Genomic DNA, 27,280 nt, shown 5'->3' with positions numbered 1-27,280 from the left:
TTTGAAGGCCTTCGCTTCCGTTGTGTATGGGCGATTTAATTTAACCAATAACTCTTATCATGTTTCTTTCATAATGTCACATAGTAGAGTCGTTCCGTTAAATCAAGATAATTCAAAAAAATACTGTTACGATACCATGATTAGAATTGCAATTATCATCTAAAAATCTCCATTTTGAGTATATAAAAATGCTGCCAGACATCACTAAGTTGTTAGTAAAATTAGGACATATTCATTAAAAAACGTTTTAGTGTTATACCCAGTATCAACCTGATATTACGGGTTACAGTAGTATCTTACGTCATGCATGTGATTGTGGAAATGGTTTAAAAACTATTTGGGACTGTTCCTACCTTACTGCTTCTATATACTGTCTGTCAAATGCTAGATATAAATCTAAAATTATTCAACTAGTAAGAGTACTGACTAAAATGTTTGCAAGACAATTAATTAAAACAGTAAGTAATGATATCGGTAAAGGCCTAAATATAAAGCAATAATTGAATATCATGTAACAACAAAATAAGTGTAACATAGACATTAGATTAAAAGTTTGCTACGAGGAAACACGACTCACAGAATGAAAGGACGAAGCTCCAGACGACGACGAAACGAGCCGTTTGAGCTAGCCTTGAAAAATAAAGTAAACCAAGTTAACTTTTCGTAGTCAATAAAATTGCCTCGACTCGAAGAGGAGTTGCGCTAACTCACTGACGACGATTCAGCAGTTATAAAGAGGCTATCCTGATTGTGACATAATGCGTTGCAAGCTTAACAAGAGAGTTTTGGAGTGACTATGTGGGAGCGTCCTTCGATTTCATAGGTCTGCAAGCAAGAAATGAAAGCCGAGACGAACATGCGAGCTCGCCAGCAATGAGACTCGGCTCTTCAAACCGGATAGCCGGAGAGGGAGCACCCACACTTTCCGTAGTAAGTATATTTCGAGTTATCCGAGTCAATTGCCAAGTGCGTGTGCCCCTACTACCCCAGACTTTCATCTTCCCGTGCCAACGTTAAAAGTTGTGTTATGCCGATCACAACAGCCTTCTCTCACAATATTCACTTTTAAGTGAACAATCTCTTAACTATAGATTTTTTATCTGGATTTTTTAATATTTTTTATCCATTTAAAACTCTTAATTCTTGTGTAGTTAATTCTAGTAAGGGAGCTTATGTATAGAATTGAAAGTCAATTTGTAGTAACACAATGAATTAAAGTGTAGGTATTTAATTTTTCCTTCAATGGATGTTGACGTATTATAAATTAAAAAAAATCTTTGTTACTAAGTTTTTTACTGTGTTTTTCAGTTCGCAATGTTATCTTTGTTCTTTTTTTTCATATAACTAATTGGCCTGGTAACCAATAGAATCAAGTTCAGTTTTTGATACAAATGTAAGAATGCGTACATACAAAAGTAGCAGTTTTCTCTGATTTCTCTTGAATAAAATTAGTTTTATACACGTTTTAAAGTTTTTTAGATTATATTGTATCTTTGACTTTATAAGATTTCTGTACGTCTTTTGCGTTACTGTATACAAGTTGTTTTAAAGATAATGACAATTTGACCTTACACGAGGTACTATTTACATGTTTATTTAACTTTGACATTTCACCACCTGTTAACAACTCTGCTGTAACGTTGTATATTATTATATCTATTTTCAAAGCTCATTAGATAACCAAACCGTAGTATAAGTTCTGTATCACCATACTTTTTCTCTTTAGAACTATCAAAGTATGATTTAAGAGTTTTTTTCTTTTTTTATTTGTTTTTATTTTATCTAATTATGTAGTTATACTTTGAAGGTAAATCGATTTCTGTGACTTTTAAAAATTATGATGTCATACAGTTTAGCATAATCATAATTTTGTCTTAGTAGTAAGTCGTTTTGATAAAGAAAAAAAAAAAAAAAAAAAAAAAAATTAATTTTTTATTGCTTGAATTTGAAAAATCTCCATGTTACTAAAATAAAGTAGCGATGAGCTAGTTTTCGTACATAAATTAAATATCTAAGTCCTTTCATTTTTTAAGTGCATACAAAAAAATTCATATTTAAGGTTAACCTAAGAAGTTTGGATGAGGGACTTTTAAGTATCCTTAGTTGAATTGTGCCGGAATGTTGAGATTTTCTGTTACTGTCAAGGGTGTCGCAAACTTCTAATGTTTAAGAACAGTACTCAAGATAAATGAAAATTTTCTTAAAAAGCTTGAAAGTACATACAAGTAATAGGTATACTTGCATGTTGTATCTTTCTTTGATTAGGAAAATTACAGAAGAAAAAAGTGAGAATTATTTTTGAAGCAACTTATGTATGATGCAAATGTTGTTGACTTTGTATGTTTCAGAATGTGGTGGACCATAACTGGTACTTTTGGAACCATCTTACCAATAGACTGGAGTAAGTCTTGCTCAAGAAAAATGCATGTTCCAGCATTAAATCTTAAAAAAACTTCAAAATCATGTTACAGGTTAGACGTATATAATTTAATTTTTCTTTGCTCTCTTAAACATCTTATATTATAAAAAACTTAGTTGTACACCAAACATGATTTAATTAAAAAGAAAAAACATAAGTCCATGTGCTCACTGAGCCCAACATACTTTAAAACTGTGTAAACTAGATTCATTCTTTATCTAACTTTATTGTTAGACATGTAAAATGAATAACGCTATTAAAAAATAATTTTTATTTCTAGAAAGTCAGCAATATCTGTTTTTTGTATTTAGACTTCGTTTACAAGTTGGATAAAGGGATGACTCAGTTAATATCTAAGCAATTAAAATATAAAACTTTATTACAGCGAGCTAAACTGGCGGATTACAGTGAGTGGCACCTCTTTCCCTGTTAAACTGCTAGAACATGACTGACTGCGTCGTGAAAGTCTAATACAAAGTTAGAGGGCGTGCGTTAGATTCAAATAAGATACATAACATTTCTTTTCCTTCTTCCTAATGTGGGTACAGTTTCATATAAAAAAAAAAGATGAATGGATGATTAAAGTATAACATTAATTAAAAATTTGAGGAGAACCGATGAACAGCTTTTCGCTCTCTAGTAGATCTTCGTAGAACAGGGCCGTTGGTATCTCCTTGATTTGGGTTGTATCTGGATGGTGAGTGATCGGGCCGAGAGCCAGACGTAGATGAGCTTATGCTACCTCCCGGCATTCTTCGGTCATGAACGACTGGCGATGTAACTTCATTTAAAGGTAGCGGTGTATGCCTACCCATTGTTCCTGAGCTATGAGGAGATGGCAAGGGCGGTGACGGTACGTCTCGTAAATTTTCGTAGCAACGAATGCGACGCTATTGCTGTGCTGGATCGTTATGGATTTCACTTGTTACTTCGTTTCCAAAAGCACGAATTTGATCAACGTGCCGTTTAAATTTTCTCCCTTGATAGTCAATCTTGTAGTGTAAGCTGCCTAAACGAGTAACAATCTGGCCGGGAATCCATTTATCAATTCGAGGGTTGCCCGATAAAAAATATACTTGCTGTAGTAGCTTGAAGACATGAATTCTTTTGTCCGTCGTCTTCTGGTTATCGGGTTCTTCAATTTTCCTTTCCTCTGGCTTCACGAGATCTAGGTGCGTTCTGATGTTGCGACCTAAAAAGAGTTCAGCTGGTGGTTGCCCTGTAGTCGAGTAAGGCGCTTTCCTGTATTGCCGAAGAAATTCGTTGATATGCTGCTTCAGAGTATTCGGTGCGGTGCTCATTTTTTGCAATGCGTTCTTGTACCTTTGATTCAAATAAGATACATGACACTGTTGCACTTGAATAACACGTAAGTCAGTTTCCAGTAGCTTAGTTATGATTTCTTAGTCAACTTTAGAGAGTCATTTCGTCATTGTAAAACAATTAATAGTTGGCCAAATAATCCTCTTACTCCATTTATTTTAGCGTTTAAATGTAAAGTTGTTAGAATTTTAGCGATCTTATAAGGTATATTTACTACAATTTCACAAGTCGCACATAATGAACGCATATGTATGTGTATGGCTAAGATCACTAAAGCGGCGTACTGATAAGTTCAACTTATGGTCTAAAACAAAATGAGTTCAATTGTTTTTCTTTAATTCCTTCTTTCTTCCTGATTGCCCAACATATGTGCACTACGAGGTGTTGTACACATGCGTGCATAATGTATTGTATGTGAAACTGAAGTTAATCTACACAATGAAATCGATAAAATTTTTTCCTTATTCCTGTACCGAAAGTTCGTTCTATCTGACCCCATTTCGTGCTAGAAAAAGCCTCATCAGTTCTGCTTTATGTGCGTAGAACCAAGTGCGCAGGTATATATAGTTATATATCATGTGACGAGCAGCAGCAGCCGTTATATTGCATACGTATATATTATATTTATAAAGTTATATTATACTTAAGTAAACGCCTCTAAATAATATGTGTCATATCATAATGTAATCGTAGTAAACTATTTCATTTCTTAAAAGTTATTTATTTCACATTTGTACATTAAATAGGCAAATGACGTCGCATTACCATTATGCTTTAGTAAAATATGCGATATATTGAATTTTCTGATCAGACACTATTGTTTTGACAGCGCGAGATCATCGATAGTTTCTGCTAAAGTTATTTTTTCCTTGTGTTTTCATGATTAAATAAAAACATCAGCATAAATTAACTTCTAAATAAAATGATCGATTGTCACAGGAGTATGGCCGCTGCATACAGTGCAGAGGTAGAGGTTAAAACAATATGACGAGTGTGAAACAGGGGCGGTGGTTGATATGGGGTCTATGTAGAATTTTCCTCATATGAAATCATCACATATATATAGAGAATTCCCAATATGGGCAGAACCAAAACCCGCTGAACCCGCAAATCTTAAACCATTCAGAGTTTTCAAAGGTTTATAACTATAAACAAGCTGCTATAATTACTAAACCACACTACTCTAGGTTATCCCATTTATTTCTGAAGATTAAGAGTAAAACATAAACAATAAGATGAGAAATAATAAGTAGACGTATAAATGAATGATAGATCTATATTAATGCTAAGGTTTTATTTAAATTATGATTCTTTGGTAAACATTACATTTTTATTTATTACAATTATTAGTCGGAAGATAATAATTAACTTTACCGAATCTGTGTCAAATCTGTCATGAAGAGATCTAAGTATCTGGTCGTACATCTCAAAAAATTTTTGCCTGTACATATCTTTTGGACAATCAAAATTGTAATTATCAGTAGCAGAATTATTATCAATGTGTTTTGGAATTTTTTTTTTTCGTGGAGGCTTTGATTAATCAATACTAAAATTTCCTATTAGATCTATTGATTTTTGACTGTTAGAGATGACTCTTGTTGTGTTTGAAATAAGAAATAGTTACATGTTATCGTTCCTTTTTTGTCTAGCTAAGTGTGATTTTGTACAGATGCTCAGTTCCGACATATGCATGCGGGCTACAGAACTTGCAGGCAGGCTTTAATACGTGCATAAAAATGAGTTAAATGAGCAAGAGAGCAAGTTGCATCTGGCCCCCTCACACAACAAAAATTCGAAATCACAGAAAAATAAGTATTTTCAACCATATTGTAAGGTAGCTCAAGTGCAATATATTTTTCATATTATACCTATTCTTGAACTCATTATGGTCAGCCAATGACAGTTATTTCGTAACGCAGCGGGCATTCATTGTAAACTGACAGTCATGCCAGTCATAAGCTGATCGATATAGTCTGTAGACTATGTCAGCTGTGGCTCTGCGTGGCAAAGCCACTAACAAACTCAAAACTTGTGACCCGTGAAAGTTGAACTGTAATATTTACCTAAATTTTTCATATCTTTACATGTGTAATATTTTTTAACGATTGCGGTAAATCTACAACAGAATAAGAAAATATTGTGTTTCTTCATAAGATATAAATATAATAATAATAATAATACTAAATGTTATAATAATAATAATAATTATAATAGTAATAATAACAATAATAATAAATCTATGTACATGAATATACGTTATCGAGCTTCATTGATTTCGTAACGCATTAGGTTGTTGCTTATGGCATCTCTTGCGCCTCCCCCCTGGCTCCGAGAAAATTTCCCATATGGCCATGACCTCAACCGTTGCCCCTGGTGTGAAAAATAAACATGCAGACGCGCATGCAGACAAACATACATTCAGCAGAGCTACTATTACTAGAATCTTAATGTGAGTACAACGAGGAGTACAAATCATATGAATTTTTGTGTCAAACTTTCGGCAGAGGTGTAAGGAAAAACAGTATACGTACCACGGCCATAAAGTTAGACTACTATTGACCGTGCATTACCGGCTGAGCCGAAAAGTGGTTAGTAATAGTCCCACTTCTTGGCCTAGGTTTGTAATATACTATAAAAACTTTACATTTAAAAAATAAAATTATTCATCTATTCTATAGCTCCGTACTGCAGATCTACACGAATCTTTATATTTTTACTTTTTCTTCCTCGAAAGCTGAAATATATTGTGTTATTACTTTATCGTAGAATAAGCTTTATCATAAATTAAAAATAACGTATCAAAAAAATATGCTAGAAACATATTCTCTAGAGTCCAGAATTAAAGGACAGTACTCTGGTAAAAATTTGTTTATGTGTATATGTGTGTGTATGTGATAGAGAGTGTTTAATCATTTGTACCTTACGATCCTCTTGCATAAATTAAATTTAACAAGGCTTATATTTTCTTTTTACCCTGATTGTCTAGTATTTTTCGATACTTATTTTCGTTAGAAAATAATCAAAGTTTCGCTATCCAATCTTTGTTTTCATTTAAATTGTATCGATTTAGGGAAATCAATTGTTTGGATAGAGTTGTTGTGTTTACTATTAGTGTTTTAGCATAATTCAAATTTGGAAATTAAAAAAAATTAGCCAATTTCCTAACGAAATACGTTAACATACATACTAACGAAACATGTAGAAAAGGTTTTCTTATTGCTGTGTAAGTGATTGATTTACAATATATCTAAGGTGGTTTTTCATCATTCCAATGACAGTATGATCAGAGAAAAACAAAATTTTGCTGCAATATACTTTACCATTGCAAAATAAAAACCGTTTGAACATGAGCTCAGCTATCCAATGCATTCCTATGCGAAAGCATATTTTCACGGATACATGGGATTCATAAGATCTTAGGACTGTACCATCATGCACCCGATAGCCGTTTTCCGAATTCTTATTGACTTGAATAGTCAATTTCTTACATTGGCCCTTATAAAGCATTATTAAACTAGAAGTAAATATTTCACTATTTGTATGTATATAATCAAAGAATAGTAGTTCACTATACGGACTATCACAAGCTTATCTGTAATTAGTTATAATCATAGTAACACATTACAGTAAAAAAATTAATGATCTTTGCCTTTAGAATGAAAGTGTTACTCGAAAATGTAGTTCGATTATTCCAAAAACTCTAAAAAGTTATCGAACTCTATTCTAAACATTATATATTATATCATTAATACTACTACAAGATTTTTTTTTAAGCAATCACTTAGGATATGTGTTGGTAGAGAAGACGATTCAAGTCAATTCTGTAATACATCTATGTATATGTATACTCATATTGTGTAGTTGCTTCTGCGAGGCGTTCCACCCAACCCTCTAGAGACCCTCGTTAACTCCCATACCCCTCTTAGTCGAGTCCTTTCTGCAACAGCGCGTTAAACGAAAGTTTATTTCTTGAGCATTTACAAGAATTAAAAGGCGTACTGGCTATCAATTAAAAGTTAAATAGTAAATTCGACGAGTTAAAAATGTAACTCAATTCAATGGCTAGGCAAGGCATAGTTCGAACCCTAGAACCATTGAACGACAAGAAAGACAGCGGGGAACTGTGGATTGACAATTGACGCTCTATTTTGAAGCTAATTCAATAAATTAAGCTGAGAAGGTAGCCCTACTCTTTATATTGCTTGGTAAACAAGGTTACGCCTTGTTAATAAACTCGTGCATGACGGCAAAACCTGTTTTGAACTACTATAAAGTCTTAGTTGACATAATTCAATAAAATAAGAGACACTTGCAACCAGCACCTAGTAAAATTACAGAGCATTTTAAGTTGAAGCAAAGATTACAAAAGAAGGGTGAGACAACAAGTAAATTTTATTTAAATCTAAAGTAATTCGTGCAGTATTTCAATTTTTCATCCCAATCGAATAATCATCTTTGTGATCAATTTGTGTATGGCATTCGCTACGACGCTTCCAGGAAAGTGCTTTTACGTAAGGAGGACCTTACATTCAATGTGACAGTCAAGAAGGCCGTAGCCATGAAGGCCGTAGCCATGAAGGCAGCAACGCACGATACCGCAGGCACGTTACCAATGAAAAATTTGGTAAATTTCTTTAAGTCAAAGCACAGGAGTTAAAAAAGGTAAAGAAAGGCCACATGACTTTAAAGCAACATGAGTCTCAAGGGATTGCAAACACAAGTAACCAGCAACACGCAGAAGGAAAAGTTATTTGTTTTTGTTGTAGTTACTCAAATCACATTGCATGTAAGCAAAGAGATAATTTAACGTGTGCGTGTAAGCAAAAGCGAGGTAACGTGCAGTATTAAAAGAAAAAGTCGACCGTTTGGGGCAAACACTTTTTTGTTTAAGATGATACTTATGGTGACAGTAATGATGACGCTTTAAAGAACTTAAAGGCAATTTCAAATAAAGATGATAATTCAATATGATTTTTAGTGCATTTAGGGGAATGAAACCAATCGATTAAATTCGAAGAAATTCAGTGGTATCAAAAATTTGGTATTTAAAAATGTGTAGTTTTTTAAACTAATTCATTGGTTGCAAGAACTCAAATGCAATACAGGCGCCATGATGTTACCGTTAGGTAGTGAGAGTATTTCGGTCACTTATCAAGGTATTATTCAAAATTTAAATTTATTTGTTTTACTGCAAAAAATTCTTTCGATTCTTGGTAATAATTGTTTCTGGCAGATAGATGAAACTAAGAAACTCAGTTCTACTAGTGGTATTTTTATTTACAAGATTGACGACATGTCTTTAGAATTGGAGTTTCAAAAGTTTTTCTCTACAAATTTAGGTTTATGCAATGTTCAAAATTTTGAAATCGATTCGATTATTAGAAAACTTGCTTGTGGCAGTTAGGTATAGTTAAGAAAGACATTTATACGGATAGTGTTCTCACTAACTAGATTTATGACACGTCTTTAAAATTGGAGTTTCTAAAAGTTTTTTTCTTGTAACATGCTCTTACATAATTTGAAATCGTATGAGATGAAAATACCACACCTGTTATTAAAAAAGCATGTTTGGTACCCTACGTGGTCTGAAGTTTAGTTGAAAAAGAATTAGATCGCTTAGTCGATAATGGTATTTTAGTTCTGGTACAAGCTAGCAAATGGGCGACGCCTATTATTTCAGTTTTCAAGAAAAGTACCTATTAAAGTAACTTGCAACGAAAAAACCAGCATTGTCTCAGTTGTAAGCGTGCTTGTTACTAAAACAACGCTGTTATAGAGGTCGTAAGTTCGATTCCCGGAGGATACAGATTTTTTCAAAAACTGTTTTAGTCGAGAATCGAACCCACGACCCCCTAGAAGATCCGATCCGATGCGCCTTACCGGTGAGGAGTGGTCCCTGAAACATGGGGCTTCTCCAGGGATGCTGATTACCCTGGATCTGATGCTTCGACAGAGAGTGCCGGCTTAACCGGCGAAGAGTGGACGTTCTGAAATATGGAGTCCTCTCCAAGGGAAGGCTACACAGTGGTGAGTGGACCCGATGTACCATTGGTGCAGAGAGTGTCAGCTTAAGTGACAAAGTGTTTCACCAGAGATACTAGTACTGTGCCCATGGATTAGGTATAACACCAGTAAAAAGGTTGGAAATGGGTGTGACAACACACCCTTACACATAAGGGGTGAGTCGGTGGCTCTTGTGACTTGGCCACTAGGCTGTCGTAAAAACCCGAAAAAAAAAAAAAAAAAAAAAAAAAAAAAAAAAAAAAAAAAAAAAGGAACTTGCAACGCGTCGTCAACCGGTACTGACCCGGTTCTTTCTCATATCTTGCTAGATGACACTGAATGTCCAATCGCATTCAAGTCACATATGCTTATAAAAACAGATAAAAATTACGCACAGACAGATCATAAAGCTCTGCCTATTATCTTCTATGTTATTATCTTTGCCGTCCATAAATTTCACTATTGTGTGTTTGGCTTTCGTCGTATCTTGGAAATGGACCGTAAACCTCTCGTTTTCATATTTGGTGATAAACGCGGCAATCTGCGACTGTCTGCTAGTAGACTTTCAAGATGTTTTGTTTTTTATCTGAGTATGATAACAAAATTAAGTAAATCAAAGGCAAAGATAATAGTAAGGTATTTGAACTGTCTATCAAGACTGAGTTTGAATTTGCTTGATTGAAGTGGCTCAAATCCTGATGGATATTCTAACTTTCATTTCGTTTCAGAATCAATTAATTATATGTCAGCAGATTAATTGCTTTAAGTTATTGACGACTGTGCTTTGTTCAAAACGGTTCATAAATTCATTTAAGTTGGTTGGTCCGGTAAAGTCAGTGAGAATTCAAAAGTTTTAAACAGCAAAGCGTCAGAATTGTCAGTAGAGAATTATTTTTTAGGCTTACTGCTCAATTGTATCTGAAGTATTACGTGAGCCATTTTTATTAGAATTACATGATAGTTACATAGGTGTAGTGAAGATGAAAGACTTGGCTCGGTCATATGTGTCGTGGCCGGGGATTGATGCAACGACAGAAAAATTTTTAAAAAGTGTGAAATATGTTTGCGACATAGTGACTATCTGCTCAAATCCAAATTACGTGTCTAAAGCTGGCGTAATTCTCCTAGTGAGCGTATCCATGTGGATTTTTAGATCCGATTCAGAATTTTGTGTATTTAATCATTACATTTTAGTTGATTCAGATAATGGTCCAGTTTTCGTTTCAAGGGAATTTCACGAGTTTCTACGCAAAAATAATATCTCACAAGCTGTCCCGTACCATTCTGCTAACAATAGTGCTGTAGAAAACGTCATAAAAACTTTTAAAAATGAGTTCAAATTATTCGTATTTATAAAATCAATAATCAGCAAAAAACTTTAGCTAGTTTTATTTTTAATTATAGATCGACACCACATGTTACAACCTGTGTTTCACTGAAATTTACAAATAGGCTGGAAATTTTTGAATAGATTTTTCTTGTTAAAGTTAATAAACGCTTTTAAGTCCCTTAAAAAAAAAAAAACAGAAAAAACTTTTTTCGGGCAATGTTCATATTAGTTTCGATGTAAATAAATCGGTTATTGTCAAAAATATCAGACTTAGTCCTTTAGAAAAGGCAGAAGTTGTTAAAAAAACGGCCTAATAACCTTTAAGCTTAAAACTAAGAATAATGTCATTAGTGAAAAACATGTGGACCTTAGACCTTTTTTTCTTGACTCTCTCATCACGTCATTCCTTAGCTTCGTATCGTATCAAAACGTTTTTTGTAAATTTCCTAAAACCATCGTTTCGTCTTTCAAAGATGCTGTGCTAACTTTTTGATGATAAATTATGAACAAACAAGATCTCCAGATAATGTTAAGTCCTTGAGGGGTTCTCAGAGCATTTCTAAACTGGTCTCACGTTTGAATTTATAACTTACTGAAATTGTCACTAACAAGTAGTCAGCTACTGCGAGCGATCGCCACTTTGAGTAAAACTGTACGGAAAGCTAGGTGTAGTTGTTTTGCCGTCACGATAAATTAATATACTGGCCTTAGACTTACTTATTTACTCATTAATACATTATTACACTGCTACTCCTTCAGTTTTCAAATATATGTCAATAGTATTGAGTGCTGTGAGATTAGTCTCAATCGTATAAAACATATCTAATATAAGAAACTGCTTTCATTTTCCTTCAGCATTTAAATTTTAACATCAACAAAACTAAATGTATGATTATTAGTGAAATTGTGCAATGGAATTACGAAATTGGGGTTATAGTTTATCATGCGCTCTTTAATTCTTGTTTTCAAAATAAGATCGAGACAGTTAGTTGTGCGTCAGATTACAGTTCAAATAGTAAATAAATTCTTTTTAACTAATTCATAATATTAAAATCAGAACTAGCCTTTATTTATAATGTTCAATTGTCTGTGTAAATTTTAAATGGTGATGAGTTAACTTAGAGAGATTAAAGGATTCAAACAGACCATCAGTTGTGAGATCATGCATAGCTAATTCTGTCATAAACACCCTATCAAAGTTGTGAAAGTCGATGTATAGAACTCATTCTAGATCGAAAAGGTAATGTTATATGATACAAAATAAGATGTTTCGTGTGACCAAAAAAATTTTATGTTCGTTAATCACATTTAGCATAGATAAATCACCTTCTCTAAGATTATTATTAACGCTTTTGGAAAAATGTTTCTCAATCACTGGTAAAAATACGTTTTTTTAATACTTGTCTAAACATACTCGTACACAGAAATACAGAAAAAACACTAATAGCCAAAACTTATGGACTCTCTGAAAAATAGATAAATTTGATTTACCTTTGCATCCCACCATTTTTACAATAGGTTCACCAAATTATTTCCTTGTAAAAGTTTGTTTTAAAATCTTGAAAAAAATTTATCACAAAGTCTGTATAAATAAGTAAATAATATTTATAATTTATAAAGATTATAAGACATTTCTATTACAAATGACCACATGTTAGTTTTATTCGATGTTGTTTTATTTTTCACAAATATTTACTGAGAAGCGGTATTAACATGCTTGGCTAGACAGTTATTTATTTAAATAAACAAATACTCTGCTTCTGTTTATGATTAAGTTTATATAACTAACTTCACATATACAAATATTTTCTTTTTGAGCAACAAGAAGTTTTATAGACAGAGTTTCGGTACCCTACATAGTTTTTTCTGTCTCCATCTTTTTGCTAAAACAGTTATTTATAATTTTAAAACTAATTGCCCGTTTGGTTTAAAAATTTCTTTTACTCCACCCCGTTACTAATTAAGATTAAAAAGAAACTTTCAGTTATGTACGAATCCACTCTGGGGCTATTAAGTTCGACAACACCCATGTATACATGCATCAATAACTAAGAGTTCTTATGACCTTGAAAAATAAGATGTAAGTTGATTTAAAAATATTTATTTAAAAATCAAAAAATTATGTGCGTGTGAGTCTGTTAATAAACATAAAAAAATGTAGTACCAAATTCTGGTGATGAGACAGCTGTCTCCCGCATGTCTACAATTACAATCAGCATACAACTTCCGCATCCTAAGCTGCAGTCAGTCCTTTCGATCTAGTACGCAAACTTCGCACAATTAGTAAGTAGTGGACTTACTTTGTTTCTGGCTGCTACAGAGCAAAAAGTCAAAGTCGATGGTGCGTCTTGTAGGTGTGAGTTCTAGTGGACATTCTCACCAGCCAAGTATCCCAGATTAGGTTGGAAGCACTGACCCGGGTGACTTAATATCCAAACTTTGCGACGCTTACACTCGCTGTTTGGACTCTTTGTGACTCAAAAAATCTAGGCCCCTAACCTCTTCGCACCTTTGAACAGATATTGGCAGCGCTGTAACATCACAGAACCAGTTCTGATAGTAACAATACTATATATGTATAATACGTTATTAAAGTCAATTGATTTTACCGAAACTTGATATACAGGGATTTTTGTAATATTTATATGATTATGAATTTGAGGTCAGATTCGCCAATATTAAGATGGTGGGTCCGAGTTATTCGACATGATTTTTAAAAACTAACCAATTTGAACTAGCTTCACCATTTACATCTTGAAATCGACAAATCTGACCTAACAGCACTAGTTAAGGTGGCTCATCACTTTTTTGAAAGTTGAGCCATTGCACCAAAATTAAGGTCCATTGTAATAAATCACTCAACAGATGGACAATTCAAATTTCAGTGCACGTTGCCGATCAAAATCGAAAAAAAATGCATTCTTTATTTTAGCATTGGTCTCATAAGGCATTTTAATTATTTTACCAAAAGTCTTAATAAAATACTGATCATGCAACAGTTTAAAGTGGTTAATACAGATTGATAAAAAATAATTATGTAAACCTAAAAAAATTCGTAACCTATAGTTTAAGCGATGTAATTTTTTTTTCAAGTGTTATGCAAAATATCTTATTTCAGAGAAAACAATTTATTTTTGAAATTTTAACATTAACATTAGCTTTTTATAAATTTTTATCACTTGTTGCTAAATATTGATAGCATATTAAGCAAAATTTTGTTTCATGGTATTTCACATTAAAAATGTAAGATAAGAAAAGAGAGTAAACCATCACTATTGAAAAGAAATCAATTATCACAGTAAAATTTTCTTTCTAACCTTTCTAGCCTAAAGATGTCGCCTGTCAAAAGCTGTAGAGGCAATTTAATTTAGGCCACTTTTTAAAAATGTAGTATTTGGCAATCAGTACAATTATTATTTATACAAAGTCAATAAACATCTTTTCCGTGATAAAGTTTCCATTAACATATTGTAGTAACTGCTCAAAAATACATGTTGTAAATTTTTGTTAGTTTTTTTATTCTCGGCTTTGTATTTGTTTACATTTACTGCATCAATAATGAAAGAATGTTTAGTTTCATGAGACATTAAAAATAAATTTATTTTCATCGTTTTGAAAATAACTGTACTCTCTACGGAAAAAACAAAAGTTATTTTACAATTCTAACCAATTATTAACTTGCTATGGGCAATTTTATACTTAAGATTAGCACATAATTCTTCACTTGATATAGTACTAAACGCATGAGTGACCTTAAATAATAAATAAATGGTATGACCCTGTATCTTAAAGTAATAAGGAGATATTCTGAAAATCAGTCTTGAAGAAATTAATACAAGTACCAAACTCACAGCTATCAGATAGTTTTAGTAACAATTGTTATACAAATGTATGATTAAACAGGACTTTTATTAAGGTCAGCAGTAGTAGAAAAATTAAAAAAAAAAAATTTTTTTTGAAAAACTTTGGCTGTTCTGACACTTTACAATACATTATGGAATAATCCAGAAATGTAGCCTTGTATTTATAAACTGTAGTTACTAACAAGATGGGTTTAATTGAATTTATCTTTAACAATTATATAATATATGAGGTATTATATATTGAAATGATGATGAGACAAACGGCATTGGTTCAATTCTTCATTAATCAACAAGAAGAAATGTATAAGAGTGATTGGTATAGTGGCTTAATAGAGCGGGTACGTCTGAAGTATACAAGTTCTCTCTGTGGCTGCTAGATTCTTTCTAGCATGGCTAATGTATTTGCACTTACATGCCCAGTACAACAGCTCACACAATACGCTTGCTATATGCATATTAATACATCAATACATTACAATTTTCTCCCCCTTTAAAAAGTATAATTTACTAAATCAAAAAAACATAAAATTACTAAAAAATAATAATAATAATAATGTGTTACATCGAGGCTGCGCTCGACGTACCTTTTTTTTCCTCCTCCTCTCCTTATCCTCCTCGTAAAGCCGCGTTTTCGTAGCAAGCTAAATGACTACACGCACACATACACCAAGTGACGAAACTAAGGCTTCGTGACACACATATAAGGAGAGACCGAGTAAGACAAAGAAGAACTAGTCTACATCTCCCTCCCTCCTTATGCATCCATATCGCCTGATGAAATTTAATAATTATTTTCCATCCTTTCCCTCTTCTGTGTCTTAACCATTCGTAAATAAGCCGACGCTCGAGCCAGGATGTTGATCTACACATCGGCCAGCGTTCATGCAACGTGACTTGACAACAGCATGCTATACTTCTACCACCTTCTTTCTCTAACACTTACAGTACTCAGAGACGCCAAGCCGAAAAATAACGCGAACTGTAATACGACCTAATCTCGAAAAACAAGCACTGGGACCAGTATCGTTACTTGCTTTATTCCTTAGCAAGTAAGCGTCACCCCAAAACCAAAACAACATATGTAAAGGAAGACGGAAAGCATATAGGAAATATTTCCCTCTCCCTGCCATGAGATGATGCAGACTTATTCTAAGAACCTACGTGCGTCTCGTCGTCTCTGGCCATAGTGGCAGTGATAAGGAGGCAAGATCTTCGGCTAGATAAGCCCATGGCCTCCTGCACGAGCAGCTCAGTCTCAAAAAAATTCGTTCAATGGTCAGGCCAGCTTGGGTGTATACCTAGAGCAGTAGCCAGACTAAAGGCATACGACCTGGAGAACCCGGTCGATGCATTCAATGGTCAGGCCAGCTTGGTAAAATACCGAGATCAGTAGCCAGACTAGAATACACGACCTGGAGAATCTGGTCGAAGTCTATTCGTGACCTGGAGAATCCGGTCCGCAGTTTCGATTTCAATTATATCCGGCCACGCGGATCTTGCTTCGAGAACCACTTGTACCCCCTTTTTTTTCTTTTAATAAAATTAAGCAATAATATTTTCTTCAAACTTAATTATTGTATATCCCCCAATAGTTTTTCTCTTCGCGTAAAACCCACTATTGCGTGCCGTTTAATCCGGATATTAATGGCCAAGCAGGTAGTGAAAGAAAATTTCAATTAAAAAATAATAAAAATCGAGTACCGCTTAGTTGTGTGCCGGTTGGTATAAATGCCGATAGCCAAACAGCCAGCTCTTAGTTAGCCAACCCAATTTTTAAATTATACGTCGTGCGTCGCTAGTAAAATACTGGCAACCAACGACTATAGACCCCTAAAAAGGAACCAACTTACCAACTCCAAGTAAATGGCTAGTTACGTGCCGTGGGTACAAATACCGATGGCCAAGTAGCTAGCTAACCCTTCTTCAATCATCTACCCTGTTCCTACCCTAGTGCTCCGTCCTCAACCCTTGCTGTCGTGTCCCCAGGCTATTGAGTGAAAGCTTAGGCCTAAATACAAAATTTACTCTTACGCCGTCTTCGACGTAACAAATGATTAAAATAATAATAATAATGATAATAATAATAATAATAACAATAATAATGATAATAAACCGAAAATTTTACATAACAAAATTTACTGGCTCGCTTTTTAGCCAAACGTTTTTAAACTCTTTGTGCTCGTACACTTTCGCATTGATCAAGCCTCTCGCAATATCAGAATTATCTACTGGTCTATACTTAATTATTTGATCAACGTGTCTCTTTCAATATTTACCCGGAGAAACTTCCACTTCAAAAGTAACAGGTAGAAATTAAGCTTTAACAGTCGCAAGAATTTTCTTATATCCATCATTTGTAGAATCATTTACCCCCACTTTCTCTTTCTCTTAAAAATGTATATTATATAGCCCTTCGGCTTAGTGTCTGTTGTAACTGTGCGTTTTCGATTTTACTCGCTACCTCCGGTTTTATACAATCAAGCTTTGTTTGCATCTCTTGTTTAAATATCATGAACTTAGGTTATCGCCCCGTTGGGCAATGCTCTGTACTTCGGTAATCTAATAAAAATTTGTCAACAGTTTCCACGAGTTTTCTTTCCGACTTAATTATCTTCTTTACTTTATTTTTTAAGTTTCCTCCAAAGTTTTCCGCCGCACCATTCGTGGCCGGATGATATGGCACTAAAAACGTGTGTTTTACTCCGTTTTCTGTGGTAAAAGAATAAAAATCTTCACTTGTATATTGGACCGATTATCCGTCACTTAATAGTTTGGCAAGCAAAATTGTGCAAACATTTTTCTAAACTGTTGTATGATTTTTTCAGTTTTTGTATTCGTTTTCTTATCGATTATCATCTATTCATTTAATGTATGCATCGATAACAATCATAAACATATGAACATGAGAAAGCCTAGAAAATCACTATAAATTCTACTTCAGCACTTTTTAGGGGAAGGCCAAGGATTAAGTGGTACTTTAGGCAGAGCTTTTCGTTTTTGCATACAAATTTTGCATGTCGCCACTAATTAAGCCAGTTTTGCATCAATGTTAGGTAACCAAATGCGCGATCTCGCTTGCATTTATATTTTTACACTACCGAAATTGTAATCAGGTCATTCGTTAAATATTTGCCTTTTACGACTATCCTTATCTTCACTTATCACTTATCACTTATCTCAACGAAAACTGCCTCGCAGTGATCAGTCGTTTGTTATATATTTAGTAATTGTACTCGTTAATTTATCTTTCCTAGTTTCTGTTCTAATTAATTTGGCTGTTACAGTTTTTATTTCTTCCTCAATATAATTTATTGTTTGAAAGTCATTACTGAAGACTAGCGTATCGTCAACCGGTAGTTTGGCTAACGCATTAGAGATACCATTTTTTTTGTATTAATATATTCAATTGTATATGAAAAATGAAAAAGAAAATAGGCCCATCTTTAAAGACGGCTGGCTACAGTTAATAGTATTTCATGATTCGGTCAAAAAAATATGCACTAATGGTTTATGGCCTCTTTTTCAAATTATTTCTCTGCCTTACACATAATTGTAAAATTTTTTGAAACTCTTGGCTCTATTTTAATTGACTATTTAAATTCTTTCATCTCTATTTAGCTCTTTTTCCGGTATTACTTTCGAAGCAAACGCAATCGGTCTCTCTTTGCCATTAGGATTACGATGCGACAATATCGCGGAAAGTCCATAATTCGACGCCTAACGCGCTAGTACAAGTTCTTGCGTTGAATCGTAATTTGTCAGTACTTTAGGTGATGTTATTTTATTTTTTTACCATTCATATGCTACATCTACTTCGTTATCCCACGTGAATTTGACATTTTTTGTTAGATTATATAATGGTTTTAACCGTGAAGAGCAATAAGGTAAAAAACGTGCATAGTACGGTTCAAGTCCTTAAAATAACAATAATTGCTTTTTACTTCCCGGTATGGGTGCTTTTACTATGGCATCAATCTATACTGGTGACGTGCAAAGCTCTCCTCCACAAATAATGAAACCTAAAATTTCTAACTATTCCTTGTCAAATTCGCATTTTTAACTTTTGCCCGTAATCAGTAGTTCTCTAAATGATGCAAAATTTTATGTAATGTATCGACGTGCTCTTTATTATCTTTCCTGATAACATACATTTTATCCAAATAAACCACAACTTTTTTTTCAATATCTCCCAAACAATCCTTCATCAACTGATGAAATTCCCCCAGACCTGATGCTACACCTTCTATTACTTTTGTATACGGAATAAGACTATGTGCGTAATTATCATCATATCATGCAAATCTGGGTGCACCGGGAATTTGCATATAAGTTTGAGTTACGTCAATTTACGTATATTTTCTACCACCTTGCAGTTCCTCAAAAATTTCTTGTATCGTTGGTAACGGATTTCTATTTATAACTTATCAGCGATTTACAGTTAATTTTAAATTACCACATATACGCACACTTTTATCGCTTTTTATGATGGGCACAATCCGTGTAGCCCACTTACTCATATGCACTTTTTCATTATATACTAAGCTCTCTCATCGCTTTGATTCCATTTCGACTTTGCATTTCAAGGCAAACGGTACGCAAAACCAGTTTAATTGTCTCATTGTTAAAATAGCCGGCTCCTTCTCCAAACAGTCGTGAAAAATCATTTAACATTTTTTTATCTAGGTCGTCATTGCCACAGGAATTTATTTTTTTATTTTAAATAAATGCCAGAGCCCAAAAACATGCAGCCACGACCTTCCGAGTAAAGCCGCGTCTTTTCATAATAAACCTCAAGTATCTAACGTATAATATTTGGACTCAATCTTGGTTATGTAGAGCATGACTATTTATTTACAAATTAATTTACATAATTTAATATTTTGCCGTCCCTCTGACAACCTCTTAAGGATTATTATTTCTACAATCATACAGCATAAAGAATAAACCTTAGTTACAATTTAATGCTAGTAAAATAAACGCAAAATACGTAATATTTGTAAATACAATATACCATGCAGGTGTCAAGACAACACGCCTCATGGACAACCATAGCTCCTATTACTTCGTCAACATGTAACAGCTCTTTATTTAGTTCTAATATCAGTCAAGTTCTTAGAAAATTTGTTTCTTCTTATAAGCTACAAACATCAAAATCTTTTCGGCAAAAACATACTTAGACCGTTGCTAACTAGCAAAACACAAAAGCCTGTCAAGATCGGTACACATACTATTAATACGTCACACAGAAAACAATGAGCCCCAAAGGCAGAACCTCCAAGGATGTAGAAAGTTATACGGAATTGTATATAATCGGATTATACCAAATATGATAATTTCTAGTGTGTTCGATATAAAAGTTTACTTTCACAACCTATGATTTAATATTTATATTATTTTTGATTTGCAATAAGAAATTGCTACATAAATTTTTTAGTGTTTGTGTGTCTAATTGTCTATTGACATTATTATTATTTTATGTTATAAAAATTATTTCAGAAAATTCGCGTTTGTACCTATAAGGCTTATGATCAAGAGTCACCGCTCTTTCAAACTCAAAGCCCTGCGGGCAGCGTTTAGAGTGACAATATAGGCCGACCTTTCGTCCTTGTTCTCTATGTAACGTTCATGCTCACGCAGCTGTACATGTAAATATCTCTTACTTTGGCCAATGTATCACTTCCCACATGTTAAATAATAGACTATGCCACTAAACAGGGACGAAAGTTCGGCCCTATATTGTCACTCTAAACACTGCCTGCAGGGCTTTGAGTTTGAAGGAGCGGGAATTCTTGATCATGAGCCTAATAGGTACAAACGCGAATTTTCAAAACTTATTTTTATAACATTAAATAATAATAATAATGTCAATAGACAATTAGATACACAAACACTAAAAAGTTCTTATAACAATTTTTTATTACAAAACAAAAATAGTAAAAATATTAAATTATAGGTTATAAAAGTAAATTTTTATATCAATACACTGAACTGATCATATTTGTTATAATCAGGTTATATACAATTCCGTACAACTTTCTACATCCTTGGAGGTTCCGCCTTTGGGACTCATTGTTCTCTGTGTGGCGCATTAATAGTAAGTGTACCGATCTTGATAGGCTTTTGTGTTTTGCCAGTCAGCACGGTCTAAGTATGTTTTTGCCAAGAAGATTTATATGTTTGTAACTTATAAGAATAAACAAATTTTCTAAGAACTTGACTGTTATTAAAACTAAATAAAGAGTTGTGACATGTTGACGTAGTAGTAGGCTCCATGGTTGTCCATGAGGCGTGTTGTCTTGGCACCTGCATGGTATATTGTATTTACAAATATGATATATTTTGCGTTTATTTTAGTAGCATAAAATTGTAACGAAGGTTTATTCTTTATTCTGTATGATTGTTGTAATAACAATTCTGAAGAGGCTGTCAGAGGGACGGCGAAATATTAAATTATGTAAATTTATTTTGTGAATAAATAGTCATGCTCTGCATCACCAAGATTAAGTCCAAAAATTATTTTATGACAAAAAAGCAAGTGAAAGGAGCTTACAGATATCTGATTTATACTCTGCTTATTAAAATATACTTTTAAATTACGTAACGATCCGATACATTTTATTTTAAAATTATATGCGTTCAGAGAAAAAGATGATCTCTCTAATTTAAACTTTTGGAAAATATTTATACATTATATTTTGTGGTTGCTGTGCTCTCTGCTTCTGACTTTGATATGCTGCTTCTATATATCTTTGACGCGTACATTTTTGGCAATTATGATATCGATGTAGGTATTCCCTGCCCAAGTGTCCTTTCCTTCCACAATAATAACAGATTATGTTCTTTCGCTTTCTTTGTCCTTATTTTGCGTGTCTAAATTTTTTGTGTGCAGTACGAAAACGATTTTTCTGTTTCATAAAATGTACATCACTCTCTGAATTTTCCATTCTATGCATTTTATCAGTTGATATTGCCTCCTTTCCAGCTTTTTCTCGTTCTAAGGCTAATTTGTACGTCTTTTCGTACGTTAAATTTTCTTCTTTGAACAACAAGCTTTTTGTTACGTAATCTTGTACTCCACACACAAGTTGATTTCTTAATGCTGTTTCTATTGACGTAAGATTACAACTTAATGATAATTATTTCAAACGTGCTACAAAAATTATTTCAAACGTTCTAAAAAATCCGATAATTATTCAGTTGCTGCTTGCTTTGCTGCGTAAAATTTGTAAAGTTCAATGGACTCCGATGGCTTTAGACAAAGATAATCTGTTAAGAGTTTGACAACGTCATTAAACTCTGTCTTTCAATTAAGCTGGACGATTTGCATTTCTTGCCAGCTTGTACCTATCGGGACTTACTCTTGTTGACAGTATGGCTGTTTTTTTTTACTATCTTTTACATTGTTAACCATAAAAGGTAACTCCAACCGCTTAATAAACGTCTCCCAGTCGTCTTGTCCTAGTTTAAATTCTAGATAAATTTTTGAATCTACTGATGCCATATTACTTAAATTATCTTTGATCTTGCTCGTAATAGTTGAATCCAAGTACTTCAATAACTTTCTTTTCAACCTTTCAGTAGAGTTTTTTGTTTCAAAATTAACACAAACACTTGTTCGTAAATCACGTAAATCAATTGTTTTAAATCCTCACACTCTGCTTTCATTATTCGCATTTTTCATCGTATCATCATTACCATCCAATATTAAATTTTTTTGCGCGTATACGCGGTTCAAAACTTGACGCCAATCGTTATGTTTTCAGATAGTGATTAGACAAAAGGCATTGGTTTAATATTTTGGTAATGAACAAGACGAAATGTATAAAAATGATTGGTAAAGTGACTTAATTGATTGTAAGTTTACAAGTTTCCTCAGGTAATGTATTGAAATAGATTCATGAAGATTCATCAAACATATGGTTAAAAAAAAATTTTTTTAATCACTTGGGTAACTTTTAAAACACATTAAATTGTACAATCTTTATTTTGAGAAAGAATAGTGAGTATTAGCCCGAAGCAAGCAGGGAGATAAACACTTACTAGTACACAGGAAGATTAAGAAGTACTCCAACAGCGATAAGTAGCGTGTACAGTCACGTATTACGAATCCAAATCCCTTAAAAATTATTTTATAAACATTTTGTTTTTAAATTGAAACCGTTACAAGATTGTTCTACTTTCGCCCATTCGGAACAAGTTTTTAGTAACGAGGACTGTCACAAAGTGTTTATTGGTGTGTATAAACAACTACACAGCAACGAGCTATTTGTCGGTAAGTAGTGCAGCACTATGGCTGAAGCAGCCAAAAGGTAGTGTTCTCATGTTGTTTCAAAGCATGAAGTCATTGATACTTACTATTATCACAGTAAAAGATACTTTGTCAGTGTAAAAACCTTACTTAGTTGACCGAAAAAAACATACTGCCGTTCATCTAACATTTAAATATTCATTTTGTGTTGAATAATTGACAACTACAGTTAGTCAATACGCTACAAAAACGTTTACCTTTGATAATTACAATATCAGAGCAACTCAAGATTTCCGTAATCGCTATTTTATAAGATAACTTGACACAACATTAGGAAATTGTATGCTAATCATTAAAGGCATAGATAGCAAAACTTGGATCAGAATCAAGCTACACCAGTACTTTATGAAAACTTGAATTAAGTTTCCTAGAGACCCCAATAAGACAATAAACACAATGCTGCAAAACCATAACTAGATAAGTTTTTAGTCACTTCTAATTAGTATAAATTTGGCGAGTACTTTACAGGCGCTTGATGGCTTGTCAGCCACTAGGCTAGCATTTAATAGGCATTTGGCTGTTACCTCACGGGCACTTGACAGGCACTTGGTGGGAACTTAAGGGACTCTTGGCGGGGATTTGAGAATCACTTGGCGGGTAGTTGGTGGCTACTTAACGGGTACTTGACAGCCATTTAGCGAGTTCTTTTCGGGTATTTAGAGGGTATTTTATGGGTACTAGGTGGGACTTGACGAGTAATTAACGGGTACTTGTAAGGTTACCCACTAAGCGCCCGTCGAGTAACTGATTATTGTCTGTCAACTACTAGCCAAGTAACCGTCAAGTGCGTGTCAAGTTACTGGCAAGTGCCGATTTAGTATCTGACAGTGCCTGTCAAGTACCCGCAAAGTACTCACTCAGTACCGTACAAGCGCCTGTCAAGTATCTGTCAATTGTCCTTTAAGTTTCCGCCAAGTGCCATCAAGTACACGACAAAATCGTGCTACGTACCCACCAAGCGCCTGCCAAGTCCCACAAACTGCCCGCCAAATACTCGCTAAATGTCCGCAAAGTAATCGGTAAGTGCTTGGAATGTGCTTGCTAAGCCTTCATCAAGTGCTTGTTAAGTGCCCGACAATTTTCCGTCAAGGACATGCCAAGTGCCTGACAAGTAAGCAACAAGTACTCATCCAATACCCGGCAAGTGCCCCACAAGTACCTGACAAGTTTCCGTCAAATATCCATAAAGTATCTATCCAATACCTTACACGTACCCTTTAAGTACTCGTCAATTGTCTGTCAAGTGCTCATCAAGTGTTGGTCAAGTACTAGATAACTACTTGCCACATACATGCCAAGAGCCTATAAGGTAACAACGAAATGCCCGTCGAGTGCTAGCCTCATAGCTGACTAGTAGCCATTTAGAGCGTACATGTCGAGGCCAGTATACTTTCCTACTGGCAGCGCTAGTTTGCTGAGGACGATGATGATGGCCTGGGATCACTTGGTGACCGGTCATCTCTAGGACAGCAACACAGCAGCACCAAGAATCGGACGGAAAATATAGCAGGTCATCGCACAAAACAGAAACAGAATAAATTCGCAAAACATAAGTCGTAGACAAAAACGCTTTACGCGCGCTTGCAGGCCCAAACTAATCTGCCACGCTTGGCTTTTTTGCTCTTCTACTCTTCTCCTTTTGTCCCTTCTTAGCTATTTCCTTCGCCCCTTTCCTTTATCTCTCCTATCCTATCTGAGGTACCTAATGGTGCCTTACCATTACAATGCTTACATTATAATAGAAAATAATTGTCTAGATTGTAGAATTTTTAAACAATATAATAGAAATAATTACAGGTGACAAAAAAAATATATAAAGTTTTTATACCGAAAATAACATTAAGAAAAAATAGTTCAGCATCACTTCCTTTAACTTACTATAGAAAACAATTTCCTTTTGTATTAGTATTTTTGATAACTATTAAAAAATTTCAAGGTCAAAGTCTTAAATGTGTAGCATTACACTTCAGAAAACTCTATGTTCTCATGAATAATTATATGCTGCCCTTTTAAAACGTAAAAATCCAAGTATTATTTTTATTCGAATTAAATCTGAAAATGATAAGGAAACACAAAATATTGTTTGGTCTAAAGTTTTGCAATAATTCGAAAATTTGAAATAGTTATCTTTTCATTAAAACTTTAAAAACAATGACTGCAGTCAACTAATTTGTAATCAAACATAATACATTTTTATTGACTTTCCATATTAAAAAATATCTTTAAAATTTTTTCTGAGTAGAAAAATTTTAATGGATCTACAAATTTTCTATATTGTATACTATTATTCGTGATTGATGATAAAGCTTGCTATTTGTAAATTTTGTATTGAAAAATAAAAAATTCAGAGAAGAAATACGTTATTATCTGTTTTTTTAAACGTACAAAAATTCTTCTTAGGAATTTGTTTAAATATAATGAAGTTTACACAATTACTTAAGTACAACTTATAACAAAAAATTATGTCTAGTATCAAAAACTTGTTCACCTGCAATGTATGCAAAACAACATTTTCGATTTCCAAAAAAATGGTAGAACATAAAAAGACACATCAAAAATCATTATACGTTTGTGGTGCTTTGTATTGTGGTACTATGCTAAAATTGTATATACTTGAAAACGAAATTTGTTGTGCATCAAAAAGAGCACGATTTAGAAAAAACAATTCAATACAAACATTGTAATAAAAACATAATGAATCCACGCATTTTAATAGACGTGATATTTCACAGTAAATGTAAAATGAAAAAAATTTGTAAAAAACGTGGTAAAGGATTTTCAAGGTTAGAAAATGTGAAAGGTCATGAACAAAAATTACAACATTTTTATTTTGTAACTGGAAAAATTAATTAAGTTTTACCAATTAATCTTTTTCAGTTCCAAACCGTAAACATAAATTATTATTTTTTAATACAGTACACTAAGTTTATTTACTTAACAAAACTGTGCTATTTTAAAGTTATAATGCATCATATAATGTATTATAATTAAAAAAGGCAACATTTTTTTATATAAGAACTTATTCTTTAAATATTCGATATCCAAAACATTTGATTCCCTTAAATTGTTACAACTTACAAATGTTATTAAATTTATATTTAAAAAATCTCACATTTTTTTTTTCTAAATCATTGTCACAGTCTATTTGTATGAAAATACCATTTTTATTCTTGTATCTTGATAAAGCTACGTATAATTGACCGTGAGAGAACAAAGGCTTCTTTAAGTATATACCAACATTATCGAAACTTTGAGATTGAGATTTATCTATAGTCATAGTAAGTGCCAAAACTAGAGGAAATTGCTTTCTGTACAAATTATATTGTAAAAACGACATGCTTCACACACACACACACCAGATACATGCAAATAAACTATACCAGACTTTAACAAATCGACCCTGAGGAAAACCACCAAGGGTTTTATTAGAGTCTAAGCAATCCTTATTTGAAATCGAGGATGACGCGCAGAGCGCGCAGGGGGCGAAGCCTCACTAGTGTGTATATAAATATATATATACTAGTGAGGCTTACGCCCCCCTGCGCGCACTGTGCGCCAACCCCCCAACTTTTGAATATTTTATAAGAAATACATTTTTATAATTTTTGTGTATTTATTCTTATTTATTCTTAACTTTTTTAGTTACACAGTAAAGTAATTGTTGGAAAATTATATCACCACGTCAAATTTTTAGTGGGAATTTGTGATTCCTGACACATTAAGTTATCTTGAAACATTCAAGTTATTGTCTAAAATAAAAAAACACGTAAACTTTTTAATAAAATTCAATATTCTATTCAATTTAATTAATGATATTAAACATACTTTTACTTACAGTTTTGTGAATGCTTCTATAATGTCTTAATAATAAATCTTTTCTTGAAAATTTTTTTCCACATTCTGAGCATACTATATTATCATCAGACTGATGAGTCATTTCATGTCGTCGTAAATGTGTTTGTCTCTAATTTTTTTTCACAGATAATACAGGGTATAAATTTACCATTTTTATGTTCCAATGTATGTCGCAAATA

At 33.4% G+C, this 27,280-nt stretch overlaps 1 protein-coding gene across 4 annotated transcripts in view; it reads left to right on the top strand.

Moving 5' to 3' along the window:
• The window catches only part of Unc-76 (fasciculation and elongation protein Unc-76), a 495,633-nt gene that overhangs the window by 162,322 nt on the left and 306,031 nt on the right, over nt 1-27,280 (top strand). For all 4 annotated transcript variants that reach the window (XM_089597745.1, XM_089597731.1, XM_089597722.1 and 1 more), the window contains one exon: nt 2,349-2,471. In XM_089597745.1, the coding sequence (XP_089453871.1) occupies nt 2,349-2,471 (123 nt within the window). The remainder of the gene's footprint in view (nt 1-2,348; nt 2,472-27,280) is intronic.

This window comes from Copidosoma floridanum, unplaced genomic scaffold (assembly GCF_036245765.1).
Source record: "Copidosoma floridanum isolate Cflo_tuat_1 unplaced genomic scaffold, Cflo_Japanese_pri ptg000004l, whole genome shotgun sequence".
Taxonomy (NCBI): domain Eukaryota; kingdom Metazoa; phylum Arthropoda; class Insecta; order Hymenoptera; family Encyrtidae; genus Copidosoma; species Copidosoma floridanum.
The sequence above is the reverse complement of the archived record's forward strand: the minus strand, read 5'-3'. Positions and strand labels throughout refer to the sequence as shown.